The 22,612-nt window shown below is 45.9% G+C and overlaps 1 protein-coding gene across 1 annotated transcript in view; it reads left to right on the top strand.

Annotated features, from left to right (window-relative positions):
* Positions 1 to 22,612, top strand: part of PRKG1 (protein kinase cGMP-dependent 1) — a 316,479-nt gene that overhangs the window by 166,697 nt on the left and 127,170 nt on the right. The window contains exon 4 of the mRNA XM_029962597.1: positions 5,969 to 6,074. Coding sequence (XP_029818457.1) covers positions 5,969 to 6,074 — 106 coding nt within the window. The remainder of the gene's footprint in view (positions 1 to 5,968; positions 6,075 to 22,612) is intronic.

The raw sequence follows: 22,612 nt of genomic DNA, 5'->3' as shown, positions 1-22,612 counted from the left end.
AAACCCATTCTTGAGAACTCGGGAGCTGGAACTTCATTCCTTGGACCTGTGTGATGTTGTGCCTTAGGAAAAAAAGGCAGCTGATGAAGCTGAACTGCTTATTTTGGGTCTTTTAGTATCAAGTTGTGTTGCAGGGCTCAGTGAGAGACAGAGGAAAGGATCTCAACACTCTGTGGAGTTCAAACCACCTTTTCCCCCCTTTTCCACGACTTCTGGTAGCCCTGTGTCCCCAAAGCAGTATTTTCATTCACATGGACTGTAAAATCCTCTTTTCTTTTCCAATCATCCCTGAAATACTCAGCCCCAGGGCAATTTCCCAGCAAATGGCTCTTTAGGATCCCAACCTCTGGCTTTAATCAGCATTAAACCCTTTACCTCCTAAAAGTAACCAAACCAGCTCCAAACTTGTGCAGATCATCCTAAGGATGACCCCCAAGCTCTGGAGCCAGGCTGGGAGAGCTGGGGGAGTTCCCCTGGAGAAGAGAAGGATCCAGGGAGACCTGAGAGCCCCTTCCAGGGCCTGAAGGGGCTCCAGGAGAGCTGGAGAGGGACTGGGGACAAGGGATGGAGGGACAGGACACAGGGAATGGCTTCCCACTGCCAGAGGTCAGGGAGAGATGGGATATTGGAAAGGAATTGTTCCCTTTGAGGGAGGTGAGGCCCTGAGAAGCTGTGGCTGCCCCTGGATCCCTGGAAGTGCCCAAGGCCAGGTTGGAGCAACCTGGAATAGCAGGAGGTGTCCCTGCCCATGGGATGAGCTTCAAGGTCTCTTCCAACCCAAAGCATTCCATGATCCTGTGATTCCATAAGAAACCAAAGGACTTGCAGGTGTTTCCACCTGGGATTTCCATCCACTTTTAGGACCTCTACTATTTTTGCCCCGATCCCACAAAGTCCCCCCCAGTTCTTCTGGCCTTTCCTTCTTCTCCAGCATCAGAGCAATTCCCCCCTTCCCAAACCCCAGAGCCCTGGGCCTGCCCCACCTGTATTCCAGGAGCTGGAATTCCAGGCTGGGGACTCTCTCTGAGCTGCCTCACCCCTTTATTAAGTGTCAAAATCCCTCCTTTAATTGGGGATATTCATTTTCCTCAGGGTTTGGGGCTCCTTTGGGCAACGAGCCAGAACTGATGTGTCTCTTTTAAAGGGAATATTTTACTTTCCTCACTCCTCTTTCTTGGTGAAGCTTCTGTGCTCTTTCCTTGGGAGCTGATGTGACCCAGGCTGAGAGATTTGGGTTGTTTTCTCCTTTTCCTTCCTCAAATAGCTGGAGACATTTTACCTCAACCCCTCTCTTGTGTTCAGTGCATTAGATCAGTTGTTTGAGCAACTAAATTTGAGGCTTCTGACCTGCATTAAACCCTTGTTGGCTTTCCATTGATCTCACATCACTCTCCATCTGGCTCAAAACAGGACTTGGAAGGAGTTTTTGGGGCTTTCAACTTCTTCTATCTTAACTATAAGGAACTATTTCAGCTTTCAACGTTCAGGACTGGAATAATTTTGATTTCTGAGGTAGTTTGTGAGCTCGTGCTCGTACGAGGATTAATTAAAAACCCAGAGAAACCTCTGTGCTGCAGGGAGGGAGGAAGAGCAGAACTCCATTTATACAGCCAGGCTGAGTAAGAGGTGACATGGTGAAGGGTATGTAAAATACCAGTGAGCTTGAAAAGAGCAGATTAGGACATTAATTAGTGGGGGTTGTAGTACAGGTGTTTTGAAATTCCGAGGAAAATACCTGACCCGACTGAACACTTCCCTAATGCTTAATTAATCCTTGCCACCCCTTCTCATTAAGGCTGAGGAGTTACAAGCCTTCAGAAGAGGATGGAGACATTTTTGGGAGCCAACAAAGGCTGGGAGTTATTTTAGATCAAACTAAATGATAATGCATTAGATCAAACAAGGTATTAGGTGAAACCAAATGACAATATGCACCCTTAGGGAAACATTTCAGTGAATAAAAACGCCCAGGGTGGGGTTATTCCTGAATAATCCATCAGGAGACATGGAGTTTTCTTTGAAAGCTTGGGTGAAGGTGGATTCTGGGGCAGATTTTGGGTTACTTGGTTCCTGTGGCAAGAAAAGTCCTGGGATGCTCCGTGATGTCTGCTTGTTTATTCAGATTGTTGTCCTTGGCACGGGCTGATGGATGTGGGCAGATCTTTTTAATGCTGTTAAATTTTACATCTCTCATGCAAAGTTGGGATTATCATGGAATTTGGGTTGGGAAGGATCTTCAAGATCATCCAGTCCCACCCCCTGCCATGGGCAGGGACACCTCCCACTATTCCAGGTTGCTCCAGCCTGGCCTTGGACACTTCCAGGGATCCAGGGGCAGCCACAGCTTCTCTGGGCAACCTGTGCCAGGGCCTCCCCACCCTCCCAGGGAACAATTCCTTCCCATATCCCACCTAACCCTGCCCTCTGGCAGTGGGAATTTTATCTGTCTCTGCATCTGCCCTTGGTCAAAGTGAAGTTGCTCCTTCTTTGCCCCCTGGGAGGTGACAAAACTCCCCCTGGGGAACGATGGGAAAGGACCTGCTGGAAACTGGGGAGCACCAGGATGGAGTGTCATTGTCCCAGTGCTGCTCTGATTAAAAACTAGAGACAGAAACACCCGAGAATAAAGCAATTTGTTCTTGCTCCAGCCATTCCACCCCCAGGGCATCATTCCATGCCTCATCCCAGAACTGCTGGAGCCTCCTCCATGATTCACGGTGTGTTTGGGGGCCTGAAACAATTCCATGTGCTCCTTCTGCTTAGTTAAATGTGCTTTTCATCCTCATTTTGGTGGATAAACAGGACGAAACCCAAGCAACTGGCAGTGGCTCTGCTTCCCCCGGTGGCAGTGGGCACAATAATCCTGCAAAATCACACCCCAGGTGGGAGGATGTTTAAATTTGAGTGGGAATTTTATGTCTTGTCTGCCCAAAAGGCCCTGAGGACATGAAGATGCTGCTGGTTCTTCGCCTGAAGGTGGATTAACAAGGAGTTATTTGAATAAAATGGCCTAAAAGCAAAAGGGAGGTGACGAATTCCAGCTTGGGGGGGCAAGGGAATAATAAGTTTCAGGTTGGATAATGCTTGAGCTGAGGATGATTCACCCAGTGATCCTTGAAAAAGCTTGGAAAGGCTTCACTGAGCACTAAGTAAAAACTTGGGAAGATGTGAAAAGTTTGCAGGGCCATATGAACCCTGCATTTAATCTGGAAATAATCTGGGCACTGCTCTCTGGCTGCTCTGATTTCAAGGATTTAAGGCATCTTTTAATGTTAAATTAAAAGATTTAACACCTCTCTCTATATAGATATATGTATACATATATATATATATATATACACACATATAACATAAACAATACTTACATGGCTCTTCTGTAAATATTTTCATTTCAACCTTTACAGTCCCCCCCTTATTTCAGTGCCTTTGCATGTGATGTAGGAGCAGCTCAGACCTGACCCCAGAGCTGATGACCTTCAGCCACTGGGTCCAAAAGAAGAAAAGAAGCAAAACAGCCAAAACTTTGTCCTTCAGCAGGATGGGACATGATGGCAGGGTTGAAAATTCAGAGGATTAAACCCTGGACAGGTTCAGTAATGAACAATCCCTATTTATTTAGAGGGGATGGATTTTCACAGGCTGCCCCAGAGAAATGAACAGGAAGAAAACTTCTCTTTGGAAGAACTTGGGTCTGTGAAAGCATTTTGAAATTCATTTCTTTGCTTTAATCATGGATTTTGATGTGGAGAGGGGTGCCAGGAATTTACTGGAATGGTTGATTGAAATAATTTCTGTCAGCTTGGCAGCAGAAATTAAGTCTTAACCACGACTAACACTTCAGATCTAAACTTTCATGGTAATATCTCCACCCCCAGCCAGTTTTGAGCTGTGAAACCCTGATTCCTTTGCCTGGGCTCTCACTGCCCTTCCCTGTTTTTCCAGCAGCATTTTGCTTTGTTTTCAGCCCTTGAACCACATCCCTTTCACTGGGAGGTTCAGAGTCAGGTAAATCTGTTTCTTGAACGTGGAATTCAAGTGTCCTGCAGACTTGCAGAGCATCATCCAGTACCCTCAGCTGGAGAGCTCCTAAAATTGGATACAGAGAGAGAGCTCCCAGGCCTGGGCATCCCTGTCCAATAAAAACAAACCTCAGCTATGGCATTTTAGCATGAAAAAAATGTAAAAGAGGCACTAAACTTTAATTGTGGCGTGCCCCCAGTGGAGCTGCTTGGATTGCAGGGTGACACTTGGTGTTGTTGAGGAAGGAAGCTCCCCTCACAGAGAGGCTTGGACACATCTCTCCCCGGGATTTTATTGCTCCTGTTTCTTTGTGGGTGTAGTTCCTGCAGTCAGGGAATGGGATATTCTCAGCAAATGAAGCTTCACAGAAAATCTCAGGTTGGACCAGAAAATCTCTGTGTCACCTCTGTCTGCATCTGCTCTAACTCGGCTCTGCACGGCGGAGATGACTTTGTGTTACACAGACACACTTTTCATCTCAGGGCACTCTGAAATATGTAACTTTGAAGTCTTTAATAGCATCAAATCTTAGGAAATTCCTTCTGTTCCTCCAGGAACCCTCTAACACGTCGACAGAGGGTTTTAAGCACAACAGGAGGCCATGCTCACACTTGATTAAAAGGATCTTCCTGACATTTAAACCTCTGCCCTGATTAGCCATTATTAAAGCAGCTGTTTGTCATTAAGGCAGGGCAAATGTGAGTGTAAAGGATGAGGAGTGATTGGAATTAATAGTTGTCTGCACTTCACTTTTCCTGAGCTGCCTGGGCCTTGTGATGGGGCTGGTGTGTGCAGTCAGGGGGGGACATATGGATTTATTGAAAGGTATAGTATGGAATTACATGCATGATGTCTGTAAAATTATAAATGATATTCTATGCATTGTATGTAAAATAATTCTCAGTGTCTATATGTGTGTTTTTTCACAGACTCATAGAACAGTTTGAGTGGGAAGGGACTTTAAAACTCATCTTGATCCAACCCCTTGATCCACACCTTCCACTAGCCCAGGTTGCTCCAAGCCCTGTCTGTTGAGCTCATCTAAACATCAACCCCCCTTATTTTATAGAATACACTTAACCCCCCATAAAAATACAGATCCTGTTCATATTAGTTGTCATTTCCACTCAGAAGAGAGCGAAAAACTAAATTTTGACATAAATCTCCAAATACCAGAGGTCATTATTTCCCTATCAGTTCGATTTTAAAGCCAGAAATGCTTCTCAAAAAGAAGTTTCTGCCTTGAAACCAAGAAGAGGCTTTAAAGGATGTGATGCTGTCCCTTAGTTCTGCTGTGCAATTCTAGAAGGAATAGTTGAATTTGCACTTTGAAGGTTTTCCACCCTGCAAATGCAGTTAGGGGAAAAAAACCTCATTATGTGGGAGGTTTGGGAACTTAAGGACCAGCAAATCAAAGCAAATGCAATTGCTCAGATTTTATCAGTGAGAATATTCGTAAATATTTTGCTGGAAGTCTGTTTGCTCGTTGCTCTTTCCTGTAATGAAATGGGGAGAAGGGGATGGAACTGATTGCAATTACTCTCTGAAAAAAAAAAAAAAGGAAAATTGAATTAATGCAAGTGTAGAGAGGTCCTGAGAGTAGTTCTGTTTAATTAAACTGTTCCTCTAAGGAGAAACTGTTATAAACTCTATATATTCAGGCATTTGTAGTTAATGCAAATATCTCAGATGAAAATCTGGACCATTTCCGTGGAAGTCTTGGAATTTAGAGGAGACAAACTGAAGTTGGGAGAAGAAATGTCTCAAAACCTCCTGGACTGGGAGGTGTTTAATTATTAAGGTGTAACAGGGCTTGGTTCTGGAAATGTCCCTGTTCTGGAAGTTTCCTTGAAGTCAAGGAAGAATTTCTGATCTCCTTTGGGAGCAGGATGAATCCTTAAATTGATTTTGCTAATCACCTTTTCCCCTTGTTTGTTTTGTCTTCCAGCTCTCGTAAATGTGAAACTTTGGGCTATTGACCGGCAATGTTTTCAAACAATAATGATGAGGACTGGCCTCATCAAGCATACTGAGTATATGGAATTTTTAAAAAGGTATGGCACTCCTTTATTTATCCCCAAATTCAGTGCAACTCCCGCCCTCATCTCTTGCCTTTTTGTTTTTTCCTGAGTGCAGTGTTTGATCTGTTTCCTACTCATGTCTTCAATATTATTATTATTATTATTATTATTATTATTATTATTATTATTATTATTTTTATTATTATTATTATTATTATTATTATTATTATTTTTATTTGCTTAAAGCAGAGAGAGCCTTGCTGTGGTTTAGTTTCATTCCTCTTGTGAGTTATTCGTTGGCAAAGAGTCCCACGGCCAAGGTGTGAGAGAAAAGCTCTAACATGAGTCATTCCAAGCATTCCCTGTGTAAGAAAACACCCATTTTTATAACACACACCCCCTTTTCCCTGGGAAAAATCTGGTTTTTAAACTGTGATGGAATTTGAAACCCATTTCACGTATGTTCTCTGATAAGTCAAATGTGAGTTTCTGGGGGGGGGGGAAAAAAAGCTTGAGGTTGTTGGAAAATGCAGGTTGGATGAGCAAAAAGGAAAACATGAAACCAAGTCTTTCACTCCTGAACACTCTCAAACATTCCTTTGGTTTGTGCTGCTGGAACAAGCCCTCCAAAGCCAGCTCTATTATCCCAGGAATCCCCTTCCCTGGGGGTTTGTCATCAGCCACTGGCTTTACAAGAAGAAAAGCTAAATAGCCAAAATTTGGTCCTTCAGCAGGCTGGGAGATGATGGTAGGATTGAAAATTAAGGGAATTAAGCCTTGGAGAGGATCAGTAATGAACAGTCCTTATTATTTAGAGAGCTGGGGGTGTTCATCTGGAGAAGGGAAGGCTCAGCAGCTCAGTTTGGAGGCAGCTCATTTTCCACGTTTTGGTGATTTTGCTGCTTTTCCGGGATTAGCTCCTGTTTTCCAGAGAGAGGTTTTCAGGGAAAAGTGCCGTGGGAAGACCTGGAAGATCTTCCAGTCTGCAAATCTTTGTCCCAAGTATGATGCACCCTCTTAAAAAGAGGGTTTGGGATGGAAAAATAATCCCCTCCAGCCACATCAAAGCAGGGGGAACAGATGCCCCCAAAGTGGCCAGACTGATTTTGACCCTCCCGTGTCATGTGCTTGGTCTGCTTTTGTTTCTGACCTGCTTTTCAAACATAAGACTTCTAAAATCAGAAAAAAACATGCACAGTACGTTCACTTGGACATCCAGTAAAATATACTCAAGAAATAGCTTGTATTTATTCACCTTTAAATTAGTTTTTCTCTTGGAGGAAATCGGGACATAGGGAAAAATAAAATCATAATATAAATTATACAAAGAGTTTCAATAATATAAATAATATTTATTATGTTATGTAAACATGTATTTTAGGTACTATATCTATTAAGTAGTAGTTGTTTATATAAAATAATAACAATATCTCTGCCCTGGAGGGGCCTGGGAGCTCCACGGGGATGTTCTGCAGCTCAGGGGTGACATCAAAGGAACTGTCAGAGCCTTTTCCAGGTGTCTCAGCTGATGGTTAGCAACAAGCAGGCTCAGGGGAGAAAACAAAACCTGTTGCTGCACCAAAAGGGCTTAAAAAAACCCCTCCCCTCAGCCATTGCCAAGCCTGGGCCTTCCCTGTGGGCTGGGGGAGGAAAGCCAAGCCGAGCGTGGGCTCCTCTCTGGGCTGAGCACAAACCCTTTAAACACACATTAAGCCTTTAAGCTTTTAGCTTTAATAGAGATTTTCTAGAAGATTGTCGAGATTAATTTGGATTCAGGTGCAGCAAAGCCTGCCCAGCTCTCACTTGAGAGCAAACAGCGAGGAGGGAACCGGGGGATGTTTCCTCATGGGTGTCTGAGCTGCCTGTGTGTGGAGTCCCCTCTGGGTGCTCCTCAGGGAGGTTTTGTGAAAGCAAACAGGTATTTCTATTTTAAATCTCACAGCTGGAGTTTAGGAGAAGGGTTTCTCCCAGTTGGAGCCGGGGAAGGTCCTGACAAAATGGTTCTTCCCCCTGGGTTCTCCACGTGGGCTCTGGGAACTTGTCTCAAGCTCAGCCTAATTCCCATTTGGTGCATTAAATGCTCATTTATAAAGGTGTTTTCCTCCTAAATGTTTTTCAGGAAAAATAGGATAAGTCCTGAAAACAAGAAACATGTCAATATTTGCCTTTATTTGGTTTTTTTGGGGGGGTTGGAGGTTTTTTTCTTTCCTATATTAAGACATGAATGACAATGCTCTTTTGAAGGAATAAATGCCACAGAAACGAAGGTTTAAATGGTGCCTGTCCACAGAAAAGTCAGGGGGGTTGGGCAGCATCATTTCCTGCTGATATTGGTCTAAAAATTACCCTTTTTAATCATGTCATGAGTCACAACAACATAATGATCGTTGTCTCCCGTAACGCACATGGACAAAGCACAACAGAAAATGAGCTTCTGGGGGTGACACAGGGAGATTCAGTTACTTATTCTCATTTATCCTGCTGAGAACAAGAGCAGCAGGAACATCCCCACTACACAGTGTCACCCTTTATGTCCAGTATTTTCCTCTGGGTGCCATAAGAAAACCATAACCCCATAAAAAGTGCGTTTCCTGCTTCAGAAATCCAGGTGGACATTCCTAAGGGGTCCTGGGCCGGGAAGGCTGACTCCTGGTTTGCTCCAAAGTGTAGTGGTTCCTATGAAAACTTGGGATAACTCTTCTGAGTTACCTCCTACAACTCTCCTGGAGTCAGGAGCAAGGGAATATCCTCTTTTTCCTGGTTTGTGTGAGGAACCAGTGTGATCAAAAGCCAGCCTAATCCCCCAGCAGCACCTCCTTCAAGCAGGAGCTGGAAAACCAGGCTGGTTTTTGTTGGTTTTTGGTTTTTTTTGATCCCTGTGTCTGTGCTGCAAGACAAATCACAGCAATGATTCCCTTTGAAGCACAAATTTTTGGGAGCCCATTATGTGGCTAAAGCAGTGTCAGCCCGAGGTGGTTCGTAGTGCAGCCAACAGTGAAAAGGGAAATTAAATATTGTGCTGTAGGTTGAGCAACTCCTTGTGCTACAGGGCTGGTTTTGCTGCATTTATCTTTAGCTCTTTCCCAATTAGTGCTTTTTGTCTGTAATTCAATATGTTTGTCCTCACACAAGCGAGGAAGAACATCACTGTCACTGCTGAAATCAACTGTTACAATGGTTACAGCATTGGAATGATTCCCTTCTCAAGCCAGCCCTAAAAATAACTCCATTTAAGCAAAATCAGAATCTTTCAGTCAAGGAAACAGCAGTTAATCAAATAAGTTTGTCCAAGAAATAAAAGGCTTGTGCTCTGGCAACAATTTCCTGCTAAATCATGGAAGTTTAAAGACCAGGATGCCTTGAAAGAGTGAATATTGCTTTTTTTTTTTAAAAAAAAAAAAAAAGCTTCCTAAAGTTCAATTAAAAGAGGCTGCAGGTTCCAGTCTTGGTGTAAGTGATTCATCCAAGACCCTGGAGCTGATCAGGAGAACAGATGGTGGATACTCAGAGTCACCTCAGAGGCAGGATCGAGGTTTGGAAGTGGATATTGGAAGGAAGTTCCCACATAGACACAATCTTACCTTCAAGGATCTTGTCAGTCCGAGCTTTAGCTTCATGTCAAAGCCTTGGATCTGGATGAAGAAGGAAAAGGAGGGGAGAATTTGAAAAAAGAGAGTTAAAGGTTGATGGTGACTTAGGGAAGTTACACTGAGAGAGTTTCAGGGGGGATAACACAAAAAGAGGGAAAGGGCCATTATTTCTGTAAGGCAAATAATTCCATCTGTTCTTAATGCCCAGTGAAATCCAGGGACACAGGTACTGGTTCAAACCAGGAGCCCATCCAGACCAAGCTCCTTTTGCTCCTTTCCATCCCAAGAGGTTGCTTGGACCATCCCTGCTGGAATGGAGGTGCAGTCCAAGGCTTTGGAGGCCAAGAGCATCATCTTGAAAGATGTTCCCAAAAAGGGCTGGTCATCACCCACCTTTGGGGTGTCCAGATTTTCCATAGGATCAAGGAACCACGGACTGGTTTGGCTTGGAAGGGACCTTAAGGGTGGAGAGAAGGAAAAGGCCGTTGGATTTCTGTGGGGAGGATTCAGGGGTGGCTTTATGTGAGAAGCTGTATGAGGGGGCAGGTGGTGATGATTCCCAAGGTGCCCACAGGAGCTCCTGGGAGGTCCTCACACTTCCTGGGCTCATCCATGAGGTGTGGAGACCCTGCCATCCAGGTTTTGTGCTATTGCAGTCCCCCTGCATGGAAAGCCCCCCGTGTTCCAGCTTTGGAGACGGCAGGGAGTGTTGTGTGCCTGTGCTGTCTGTTGTTCAGCACCTGATTCCAGGCTCAGGCTGTGCTGGGGACACCTGAGGGCAGCTCTGAGGGCTGGCTGGCAGGAGGAGCTGGATCAGCCTCTCCACGGTGCCTGGGCAGGCGCTGGAGCAGAACTGAAATGATGCTCCACGGCACCAAACTGGCCATTTTCGCCTGCCCTGCAACAAGAAAAACAGTCTTTCTCATTTCACAGCGGGGAGAAGGTTCAGGTTCAGGTGTTTCTTGAGGTGGTTTCTGTGCTGAATTGTTTCAGTGGGCGCAGTCTGGTCCCTGTGATCCTTGTGGGTGCTGTCAGTGCACAGGGAGGGCTCTGGGAGGGGCTGGGCCAGGTGTGTCTCAGGAACAGCAGTTTAGTGTTGACCAAGTGTGTTTTAATCAAAGTCTCAGTGGAGGCAGGGAAAAATCTTCTTGCTGCATTACCTACTGCAGCCCAGGGAAAAGGGACAAGGTGGGCATCAGGCACCTTGGAGGGCTTTTCCAACCTCAGTGATCCTGGGATTCTGGGATCCCACTGACAGCATTTTCCCCCTGTAGTGGCTCTGTCAGTGAGGAAAAACACCTTCAGAGACTCTCTTGTGATCTCAAGAGGCACAAGGTCTGATCTGGGCTTAAGTTGCTGCCTTCTCCTTATATATTATTCTGATAATTATGGTTCTGCTATTCTATTTGATATTCTGATAATTATGGTTCTGCTATTCTATTCTGATGTTCTGGTTCTGCTGATGAACTGAAAAGGTGAGATGATGTCAGGAGTTAAATCTTGGGCTATTTCTCTTGATTTTTAGCCTTTATAAATAATGATGGTTATTTTTACTTTGTACTGTTTGATTTCCAAATCCCTTTTTTTTTTTTTTTAAAGGATGAATCTTGTCTTTTCTGAGACATGACTTAAGATGTTTGTGTTTTCTGCAGCAGCAAAGGAATCAAGCTCTTCACAGCTCAATGCAGAACATTAGGCATAACTGGAGATTTATTAAGGTGTTAGGGTTTGTTTGAAATCATTCCTCCTTAACAAATTATCATTTTGGATGGAAATATTACGGGGCTGTTGGTGGCTGGATGTAGCAAGAAGATTGTTTTCTGTTCCTTGCTAAAATGTAGCGAAGATTGGAGTGATTGGGGTGAAAGATGAGGGCTTTACACTGCAGATATTAAAGCAGATGAAATTATTAGAGATTCTGATCACATTATGGTGGGACTTGGAATTAAGGGCTCTGGAAAGGCAGCGTGATCTTGGAGTGACTGCACTTTGGGATGGCCCCACTGAGGTTTCTCTTGGAAGGGATGAGCTGAGCCCAAAATAACTGGGCAAGACTTGTTTGGGTGTTGGTTTGCAGGTGCCTTTATGCATGTGGAATTTGATAGTCTTTACTCCTTAATTTACAAAACAATCTCCATACTGTTAAAAAAAGCCAGGGCTGTGATTCCTTTCTCTCCTTTATGGCCCCAGATGTTCCCAGGCTGTCGTGCCTGGTTTCACCAGGATGCCTGAGTCGGTCCATTTGAATGGTTCAAAGACCTTCAGCTCCTTCTGAGTGATCAGGATTGGATTAGGAATCTGTAATGGGTTGGAAATCAAACCAGAAGCAGAAACACAGCAGATTTAGAAAAGGGATGTTACACCTGAGTGCTCTCATCTCAACAAGGGATGCTCCCCTTAAGCAAGGTCAACAGCATAGATCCAGGTCTGTTCCTTAGCCTTCTTTTTGAAGGATAAGTTTCCCCTGACCCATTAAACTCTCCTTCCTCTGGGCCCCAAAGCTGGTTTTTTGGAGCCCTTGGTTATTGGTGTGCAGCCATTTGACAGTCACAGGTACTTCAGAGCCCGTCCTGGGGTCTGACATTCCTCATCCAAAGCCATTTATCCCCCCAATCCAACGTGTTGCTGTGCCAGACAGTCCCTATTCTTGTGTCTATTTTCATGCTCAAATAACAAAAAGCTGCCTCCCAGAGCCCCTGACAGCCTCCTGTCCTCAGAGGAGTCTCAGCAGAAGGATTTCAGCAGGGCCAGGTGTCTGCTTGAAAGTATTTTGCTTTTTGATCAGGCAGAGTAAGATGGGCCTTCTCAGTGGCATGAGGATTATTGTCTTTCATATTATTATTTTTCAAATGGTGAGTAACCTGAGTGTTTCTTACAGGCTGAAGTTTGGCTCCTGTATCTTCCCCCCCCCTTCTAAGAAGTTCCTGATTATCACTGCAGTGTTTTTGGTTGCATACTATTAGAAGTCCATGGAAGGGAAGTGCTCCTGTCAGTGCTCATGGAAATGTTGGGGCTGTCAGGCCTTTGGGTTGTGTTTGCTGGGATTTCTTCTCCTCTCAAAACTCTTCATTGCCTTGGACAACCAGCTGAGGCCTCTGGTGTAATATTAAGAGAATTCCTACTGGGCTCCAAGGCAACCATGCTAAACACATTAAAATATGTGTCATGGGAGGGAGAGGAAGTCATGGAAAAAGGGCCTTTTTATCCACAGCTGGCTGAAGAGTTTGAGTACAGACTAATTACTAGAGGGATGTTTAGACTTTGTGTTGGAAAACTGTGGATCCAAACTGTCTTTGGAGCCTAATGAAGCTCTCGAATTTGCCTGGAAATCACGAGGCCAGGAGAAGTGTTCTGGAAAACCATTCCTTTGATGAACAAATTCAGCTTTAGGGCTGAATGATTTGTTGAGGGAGCATTTTAGAAATCACCAAAGAAATGTGGGATTCCTCACACCACGGGGTGGCTGTGAGGGAGAGCAGTGGGCAGTGTTTGGTTTGGGTTCAGGTTGGCCAGGAGGAGGAATTTGTTCCTGGAAAGGGTGGTCAGGCCTTGGCAGGGGCTGCCCAGGGAGGTTTGGAGTGCCCATCCCTGGAGGTGTCCCAGGAAGGTCTGGCCGTGGCACTCAGTGCTCTGGGCTGGGGGACAAGGGGGGGGATTGATCACAGGGTGGGATCTGTGACCTTGAAGAGCTTTTCCAACCTCAGTGATTGTGGGATTCCATTGACTGGGTGGTGGGACAGAGTCGCCCTCAGCAAATGTGCATCCAGGGATAAATTAAGGGAACAGGCCTGTTGGAGCCAAGCCAAAGAGTGGACCTGGATCTGAAAGGGACCCTGAGACATTTGTCAGTTGGGTCCAAGTGACCCTGCCTGGGTTGGGGGTCCATAGAAAAGGACCTGGACCACACAGGGGGTGCTGAGTTCAGTAGGAGCACGGGATACTGTCCCCATGGATGGTCCCTTAGGAAGAGCACAGTTAAGGGTTTAGTTCCTCTGCTCAGTGCTGGAAAGGCCACACCTGGAGTGGTGTGTTTTGGGCCCCAGACAAGCCTCTAAGATTGACTGAGAGGGGGTTAAGGTGGGATTTAGGAGCAGTCTCCACTAGGGCAGGGGCAGTTTCAAAGGCAGGGACTCAAACTCTTCATGGTACTGGCAAGGAATAAACCAAGGGCTGACGGGCATGAGTTGCAGTTCAGGAGATCTGGGCTGGATAAAAGAGGAAATATCTTCCCTGGAAAATGGTGCAGGGCAGGACAGATCCCCAGAGAGGGGAGGATGTGTGTTCTCAAGAGGAGGACATGTCAAAATCCATCTTTGTTTGAGGATACTGTCGTGGAAGGATTTCAGGAGGAATCTCCTGGGCCAGCGTCGGGGGCAGAAGACCCAACATGGGTGTGGAGGTTACTCAGACCTCTTAAATGAAAAATGTCATTTTCCTGACAGGAATTGTAGCCACCATCTCTGTTTTGCTTTCTAGGAGATTCATGGTGTGTAATGTTCCATCCTCTTGCTGTTGTCCTTTTTCCATCTCATTTTTTTAATTGCAGTAATGAGCACTTGGAGAAACCTTTGGCTTCCAGGCAGTGGCATGTCCTTCCTGTGACTTCACATGTCCAAGAAAGCCTGGAAATGGGAACTGTACTTCCAGAATTGACTGCCAAAGAAATCCAGCTGTTTGTAGCCTCGATGGAGGGTTGTGTGGGACTGAGGAGTTAAAAACCTGGTCTTTTGATTTCCAATTTCAATATTTATCAGGGCAAAATACCACAGCAAGCAGTAATACTTACATGATGACCAAGACAAGTAGTTCAGGCAGGATCAGCTTCATTTCCATGGCAACTGCTTAATCACCAGTGGAAAAGGCAAACGTTGTGCTTAAGTGCTGTTTCTTTACTTTGGTTTCGTTGCTGGCTCTTAAATGGGCTTGTTTTTCCAAGGACTTGATGGGCATGGAAATGCCCATAACCCCTCCAAATACCCTGTGTGGGGCTTGACATCATATTTTAGACTCTTTTATCTGTTTCTTCTGCACACTCAAGGTTGTGGTTTGCAGCCAGCTCTTTGGGCTGGAGGGTTTCCGGGGGTTTCCTGCTCCCAGCCTTGGTGGCACCGCTGCAGCTTGGAGGGAATCTCCAGCTGGAGCTGTTTGTAGCCATCCTGGCTTAAGGACCAGGAGGTTTGTTGGGTGTTTTCTTCCTGTTCAGGGCTGCAGCTCCAGTGTTGAAACTGCAGGGATCAGAGAATTGCTGAGGTTGGAAAAACCCTCAAAAATCATCAAGTGTTCCCCCAGCACTGCCCAGGCCAGCACTGACCCACGTCCCCAAGGGCCACGTCCAGGAGGCTTTTTAAACCCCTCCAGGGATGGGCAGCTGTGCCAGGGCTGGACAACATTTTCCAGGAAGAAATTCCTCCCACCATCCAGCCTGTCAATGGAATCCCACAATCATGATGTGATTCCACCATTCCCAAGCCCTCAAAGCCTCAGGTTTGAGAGGAGGTAGAAAAACCTCTGAAGACACTGAGATTGGTTTGAAATGTCCCCGCAGGAGTTAGAATGGAAGTACTTAGCAGTGCATTGACTGGCAGTCTCCTTGTTTTATGAGGGATTCATTGAAGATTCAACTTGCTGTGAAGCTTTTTAGGATTTACTAAGTGGGTTCAGTAAAAAAGACCCGTGGCAAAAGTCAAAGAAAGAGGTTATTTCTTCCCATTAGCTACTTGGCCTTTATTTTCTGTAAATCACCAAGCTCCAGCAGAGATTCCCAAGCAGAGACATTTTGATAACTGTTACTCAAATCTATTTAGGCAGATTATGAAGAGGTGGGTTTCCTTGCTGCTGGAAAAGGCTGGCTGGGAGTTTTGAAGAGAACCCCAGTGAACAAACCAACCCACCTGTCCTGTTTTGTGAGTCGACTTGCATATCAAAGGCTTCAGCCTTCATTTCCTCTTTCCTTATGGATGGCTGGCAATTATCACATTGCCCAGCTCACCCAGCTGTGGATGAGGAACTGATGGAAAAATGGAAATTGATGTGCCACTTGTCCCTGAAATATTTGCCTTTTTTTTTTTTTCTGAGCCATTTGATAAAGGGTTGTGAAAAATGTATTTTGGGGAGAACAAAGATCTCACCCAGAGCCTGATTATCTGTCACCTCAGGTAACTCTGAACAAACCCAGAGCCCTCCAGGTGGACGTGGTGGGGTGATGGTGTAATCCTGCCTGGCTGATTGGAACCCTTTGGGGGGTGACACTTGTCGAGGTCTGTGTGGGACAGCTTGGAACGGGGCACGTGGGAGAACGGGGTGCAGGAATTACTGCAGATCCTTCTGGAGGAATCTGGAGGGAACAGCTGCAGATAAATCCTGTTGCAAACACAAGACCAAAAGATCAAGAATTAGAGGAAGAACAGGGAGAGTCTTTGGATGATTCTGGTTGGGGGGGATGACTTGGGAGCACAGACTGTGAAGTGTGCGAGGGTTTAAAGGCCAAATTAAGTAAAGTTCCAAAAAAGCAGCTCATTAAACCCCTGCCCTCTGGGCTGGCTGCAGGGAGGCCACCCTTTGATACCCTTTGGCAACAACAGCACAGCTAATTTGGGCCTTGATGTTACAAAAAGGTGCTTCAGCTTCTGCCAGAGCTGGGAAAACTCGTCAGAGACGAAGCCCCAGCAGAGGAAAAGCTGCTGGTGTTGCTATTTGGGTGCAGTGAGAGGTGTGAGGGAAATACTGGGATAATACTGCATTTAATTCATGGCATAATAACAATGATTCAGGAGGAAACAGGATCGTTTCTCTATTTAGAGTGTACCTCTGCAGAATGTGCAGGGTGAGGGGTATGTACATGGCTCAGACTGCTCTGTGTCTGTACAATTTATACCCTATATATTGCAATTCTGGAATTGTTTTGCATTGGAATTGCCTGCAGCTTGGTGAGCTCAGCAATAGCTGATTTGGCAGGTAAAAGAAGAAACTGGGCTTTAGCAAGTGTTTTAAATAATTCCTAAGTGGCTTAGGGGGCTTTTTCTCTGCTCAGAGTGGCAGGTTCTGCTCCTCCTCTGGATATAAAAACCCCTTCAACCACTTTGACCAGTGATGGAGCAAAGGGAGTATGTCAGATAGTTCCTGAATTAGTTTTTTCTCTTACTGAGCTTAATTATTATTGCTTTTAGTTATCTAGTGCCTCTCCATTTGTCTCCACTGGGGCCATCACTGTGCTGTGTCAGAGTTTCACCCAACAGGCCGAGTGAGAGCAGTGGAATCCCCACCACAGGTTGGAAAATGTGAGGGATGGGGGTGGCTCCTAAAGCTTGTCCTGCCTGGGCAGCTGCTGGGGGGGAGGTTTGTGTGTGTCTGTGATTTATACAGTTCCAAACATTCCATCTGTCCTCTGGAACATGGAACAAGGTGAGCCAGGGGTTTGTTCTTCCCTTTAAATAACCCACGGCATGGAATGGGACACTGATTTAACAAGGGAAGAAAACCCATTTGGTGTAACCAGTAGCCTTTACGAGGAAGAAACTCACTCCAAGGGGAATTCTGTGAAAGTGGGATTTGTGCCTTTACTTTTGAGTCCATGGAATTCTGAGTGAGGTATTTTTAGCTTGGGATGGTCCAAAGCAGCATGTTTGGATGCAAAGGCCAGGTTGGACGGGGCTTGGAGCAACCTGGGCTAGTGGGAGGTGTCCCTGCCCATGGCAGGGGGTGGGATGAAGTGGTCCCTTCCCACCCAAAGCATCCTGGGATTCTAGAAGGAGGATGGGGCAGCTGAGAGGCCGAGCAGACCAGGCAGCAGCAGGCTCTGAGGTGCTCGTGGTTTCACTGGCTTGGACATTGTGGTCCATTTTTATGGGGACAGGGCATTGTGATCCCGTGAGAAGAGGAAGGTTATTTGCCCACTGAGATGTGAAGATGCTTTTCCACCAGGAAAACATGTTAAACAGGGTGAGTTCTTGTTCCTGTGCTGGAAGGTTTAGAAACATCCCCGCGTGTGCCATTCGCAAAGCACATCTTCATTCATCTCTCTCCAGCAGAGCACTGACTTTTTACCTGGTAATTGTTGCATTTTATATAAGCAAAGCCCGAGAAAGATTAAGAACAAAGCCTTTAATGTGATTAGAAGTGGCTGTTTGGGCGTGCATCTCATTATTTGTAATTGTCTGCAGGCTTGGCAATCTGCCTCACCCACACAAACAGCAGTTTCCCTTCAGAACAGCTGAACAATCTGGGGTCTGAAGATACAGCAAGTATTGATCTAAAGACAGATTAGTGTAATTAGCACAGAATCAGTTGTTACAGAGAGTAGCCATTGGCGTTGTCTTTAACTGATCCCGTTCAGAAGCTTCTGTTTGGTGGGAAATCCTCCCACAGGAAAATTAACTCCTTTGATCACTAAATTCCCACTGATAAGAGGTTTGGGAAACTGGTTGTTTTGTCTTTCTTGCCCCTAATTCGCAGTGTCTCTTATTGTCACAGTGCTGGGAGCCACTTTTCAGGGGAATTGCTCCCACTAGAGGCTGGGAGTGGCTGGAGCAGGTCCCTGAGGTGGCCAGAAGAAGGGAAGGGTTTTTTCCCCTTCCTGGAATTAGAAATGTTGATTTGAGGAAAACAAAGAATCAGGCTCCTATCTGGGAGCTTCCAACTGAAGTGGAGCTGAAGGGGAGTGTGGGAGCTTTCAGCAAAGCTGCTGCTTTGAGCCAAAAACAGGGACTTGTGTCTGCACAGGGACTTGTGTCTGGTAGTTCAAGATCAAGTTCTTTCCTCCCTCTTGAGCTGAGCTAAAGCTGCTGCTCAGGGCAGTGCCCTGACCACAGGGTGGGCAGATATTTGGGGTGGCCCATTCCCCATCTCTGCCAGGGAAGACACTCTCCAAAAGACATGCAGATGTTCCCCAGTGTTTGACCTTGATTTTAGGAGGCTGCTGCTTCCATGAGAGGGTTTTTTGACCGGACAATTGAGGCATTTTTCTGTGCCAGGCAGAGCATTTTCCCCAGGGAACAGTGAGAAGGGTCTTCTCAACACCCTGGGTGGGAGCATTTTCCCAAGGTCTTCCAAGCCCAACCATGTGGCAAACTGTGGTAGCATCTAAGAGTAGTTTTTGAGTGGCCAAAACTGCAGGGCTCCCATAAATATTGAAACAAGTATTCTTGGCTTTCCTGAGCAACTGATGATGAGTTTTAATGAAAATGGTGGGTTGGTTTTGGTTTGGAAACGGCAGCTTTTGTTTGCTGTGTGTTCTTTGAGGGGCTGGGCAGAAGATTCCTGCTCTGAGGGGTTTTTCTGCCTCTTTAGAAGGTCTCAGCTGCATCTTGATGCTGATATTTAAAAGATAAATCCCTTTTTAGTGCAGATTTTGGTCTGAAAGTAGTGACTGAGAGTGAGAAGATGAAGGCAGAGCAATGTCAGGGATAGGAACCACCTCCACCTCTGGGAGCTTGACCAGGGATCCTCTGCTGGGTTAAATCCCTTCAAACTCCTGGATTTAAATAACTCTGTGGAGTATTTTAGGAATAACAAGCTGGAGCAGAGCAGATCCTCAGGATTGAATTCCTGGAGCTGTTTGCATTTGAATGAGGGCAAGCAGAGGAGGAGAACTGGGCTCTCAGCCAACTACCAAAAGACTGCAATCCCTGGAAGTGTCCAAGGCCAGGTTGGACAGGGCTTGGAGCAACCTGGGCTGGTGGAAGGTGTCCTGCCCATGGCAGGGGGTGGGACTGGATGGACTTTAAGGTTCTTTCCAGCCCAAACCATTCCATGGATCAAGGATTCCATGACTGGGGTTGCACCCCAGGGTGTGGTAACCAAGCTCAGTCAGTTCTGACACGGGGGAAGGAGGAGTAGGTGCTATTTCCCTCTTAGGAAAGATTAATCCGTGTGAGCAAAAGATGGATTTTAATTTCTACTCCTAGACCCAATTTGAAGGAGCCTCCCGGGAATCTTGAGAGGAGTTAATGGCTCACAATGTGCTTAATTACCCGTTAAAGTTCCTTTGTGCTGAGCAGACAGAAGAGGGTTGAGCAGCCTGTGCTGAAGGGCTCATTGAGTCTTTAGCTCAGATAGAAATGAGAGAGGGAGGGGGAAAGACTGGGGTGCCACAGGTAACTGCTGGAGAAGTGTCAGGTCAAGACAAACAGTGGATTTTCATGCAATCATGAAATTCCAGAATGGTTTGGGTTGGAAGGGACCTCAAGCCATACATGATACCCTGCATGGGCAGGGCAACACCACCCTCCCACTCCAGCCACGCAGTTGCTCCAAGAAGAACTGGAATTGGACACTTCAGGGATGCGCAGGGGCACAAGCCTTTCTCTGGGCAACCTGGGCCAGGGCCTCCCCACCCTCCCAGGGAACAATTCCTTCCCAATATTCCTCTGGCAGTGGGAAGCCATTTGGAAGATAAAAGACAAATGCAGTGGCCAGGTTCCACAGGGACACCCGTGCCCAGCAAACTTAGGGGTGAGTTTCTGAGCCCTAAATAAGTGTGGAAATTCTGCTGTGAGTGGGAGGAGATCTCCCAGGCTGAGAGTCTCCCTTCTGGGATGTGTGTTCATCAGGAAAGGAGTCCCAGAGACAGTGTGAGTGCCTGGCTGGGATCACCAGCACAAACTGGTGGGTTTGGGGGGGATTATTTCAGGGGGATAATTCTGATCTCACACCTTGTTGTTAATAATGGTACAAATCACTCTTTGGAAGTGAGCTGAGGTAACCTTAGTCACGTCATGAATGGCAGCATTTTGTCTTCAGCACCTTTAAAAGTCCCCTAAATCCTGCCTTTGGAGCACTGATCTATTAATGCTTTTATGGGCAGTCCGAGCCCCGTCTCGTTTTCCTGCATCGAGTACATTTGCACATCATAATGATCATTTTATGCATTTGTCCTCTGCCTGCATGGGATGAATTTTTAATGTGCAAGCAGAGGGTGATGTTTTTATTGCTTTTATGAGCATCGGGAATGCATTTTATATTCAATTATATGCTGTCTCTGGGAATATCACACAAGCGACTTGCCAATAAATACATCTCAGAGATTACCAAAAACTGAGGGGGACAGTAATCACCAGAGTGTGGGAATTGAGCAGGGACTCCAAAAGATACAAGTTAATGCTTATTAGGAAGAATAATTTAAGCTGATAAGTATTTCTGGGAGAAGATGAAGAGAGTTTCTAGAGCTCAATGAAGACAAACTCCCCGTGTGCCCCAGCAGTTCACAATGCAATTAGAAATATGTATTTTAAAGGGTAGAGGAAGGGAGAAAAGGGCATTACATGCAGTGGAAGTGATCTCAAAGAACGTGCTTGCAGGTTTTGTGCTGTTAAATTGAGCTATGGATGAAGACAAATCAGGCTTAGGCTGAAGTGCCCTCAGAGGGATGGTAAAAATCCTTAACTTGTTAATAATTTAGAGAATTCCAGCTGACCTGCAGTGAATTACTGTTCTGCTAAGCTGCTGACAAGGAGGGTGAGGAGAACCAGCTGCCCAAAGCACGCCACGAGTCAATAAGATACTGATTTTAACAAGAAAAATGGCTGGAGCCACAGAACTTGGAGGATAAAATTCCGAGCAGATCGGAATATGCGTGTGCACGAACACACAGCCACGGGATTTGTGCTGCTCTGCCCAGGGCTGGGAAGATAAAGGGTGTTATTCCAAACAAATCAATTTGTCTTGCTGCCTGAAACAAAGTAAAGAGTGAGCCCTGGTCTGGAGGAGGGAAATGCAGGAGGAATCAACACTTGCTTTCGGAGCCCGGAATAACAAAGTGGTTCGTGTTTGGGATCTCCTGGTGCAGAAGAGGAGGTGGGGCTGAGCCAAACCAACACAGGGCAGATGTCCTGTCCAACACAGCCTCTACTGCCCTGCAGTTGTAGGGAAGGGAGGTGCTCAGCATCTCCTGCATCCTCTGAGGAACTCAGGGTTCGAGTCCATGGCCTGGATTTGCCCATCCAAACAGCCAGAAATCCAGGAGCTTTTGCTCCTGTGTGTTTTTAGATGAAGGGATAAACTGATGCTTCAATAAATTCCCATCCTTTGCCAGCAGACTGTTCCCAGCACCATCTTCACGAGGTCCTGGATGTCTGAGGGACAACTGATATCAGGGACAGTCTCCCTGAGCCACTGAGATCTGCTACAACCTCCACTGGATTTGGGTTAGAGAAAGGAAAAACATGTCTTGAGAAGGAAATCTCCAACCTTGTCTTCCAGGCTCCCACAGGAATAGAGCTCCAGCCCACACGGTGCTGGTCTAGAACTTTCCTTATTGCTGGAAATGGGGGAATGAGGGAAAAAAACTCAGTTTATCTGATTTTCAATTCCCCTGGGCCTTGCCTTCCTTCACCTCTGAGATGATCTTCACCATCTGATCTTTCTCCCAGGGAGGTAACACCCGCTCTGAATCGGTAGCAAATGACAAATGGGTTGTTCCAGCAGCTGTTAATGGGGTTTTTTTGGAGGAGGTTATTGGAGAGGACCTTGTTTTAGGTCAATTCTTGTGTGCTCACCCCGGTGCTGCTGCCCTGATCTCCGTGCCTGGTCCCCAAATGGGATATTGGATACGTGTGAACTGTTAAAGGGCATTTTGTTAGGCATTAATCACTCAAGAGGAGTACACTGAGTCATCCACAAACTTGAGGAATGATCCTCAGTAAATCAGAAGTGACAGTGAACTAGGGATGGATTTATGGGAAGTGCTTCCAACACCTGTTGTTCAGTCCTTTTAACTGTATTTTGATAGCTGTCAATGAGTCATTTTAATCTGAAGTGTTCCCTCCCAAACATATGTAATGGGGGGTTTAATCAAGATGCCGTGTGGCCTTGAATAAATCAATGTACAGAACATAAAACCTGTCAGCCAGCCATAATCTTACCACGATGACCTTCTTTCTATAAAGAAAAAAAATGAAGCTGACTGGCGGAAATTATGTTTAAAGTTATGTTGGAAGGAACCTTAAAGCCCATCTCATCCCACCCCTGCCATGGGCAGGGACACCT

The sequence above is a fragment of the Manacus vitellinus genome, unplaced genomic scaffold (assembly GCF_001715985.3).
Source record: "Manacus vitellinus isolate BGI_N305 unplaced genomic scaffold, ASM171598v3 scaffold_48_pilon, whole genome shotgun sequence".
NCBI classification, from domain to species: domain Eukaryota; kingdom Metazoa; phylum Chordata; class Aves; order Passeriformes; family Pipridae; genus Manacus; species Manacus vitellinus.
This window is presented reverse-complemented; position numbering and strand designations above follow the sequence as displayed.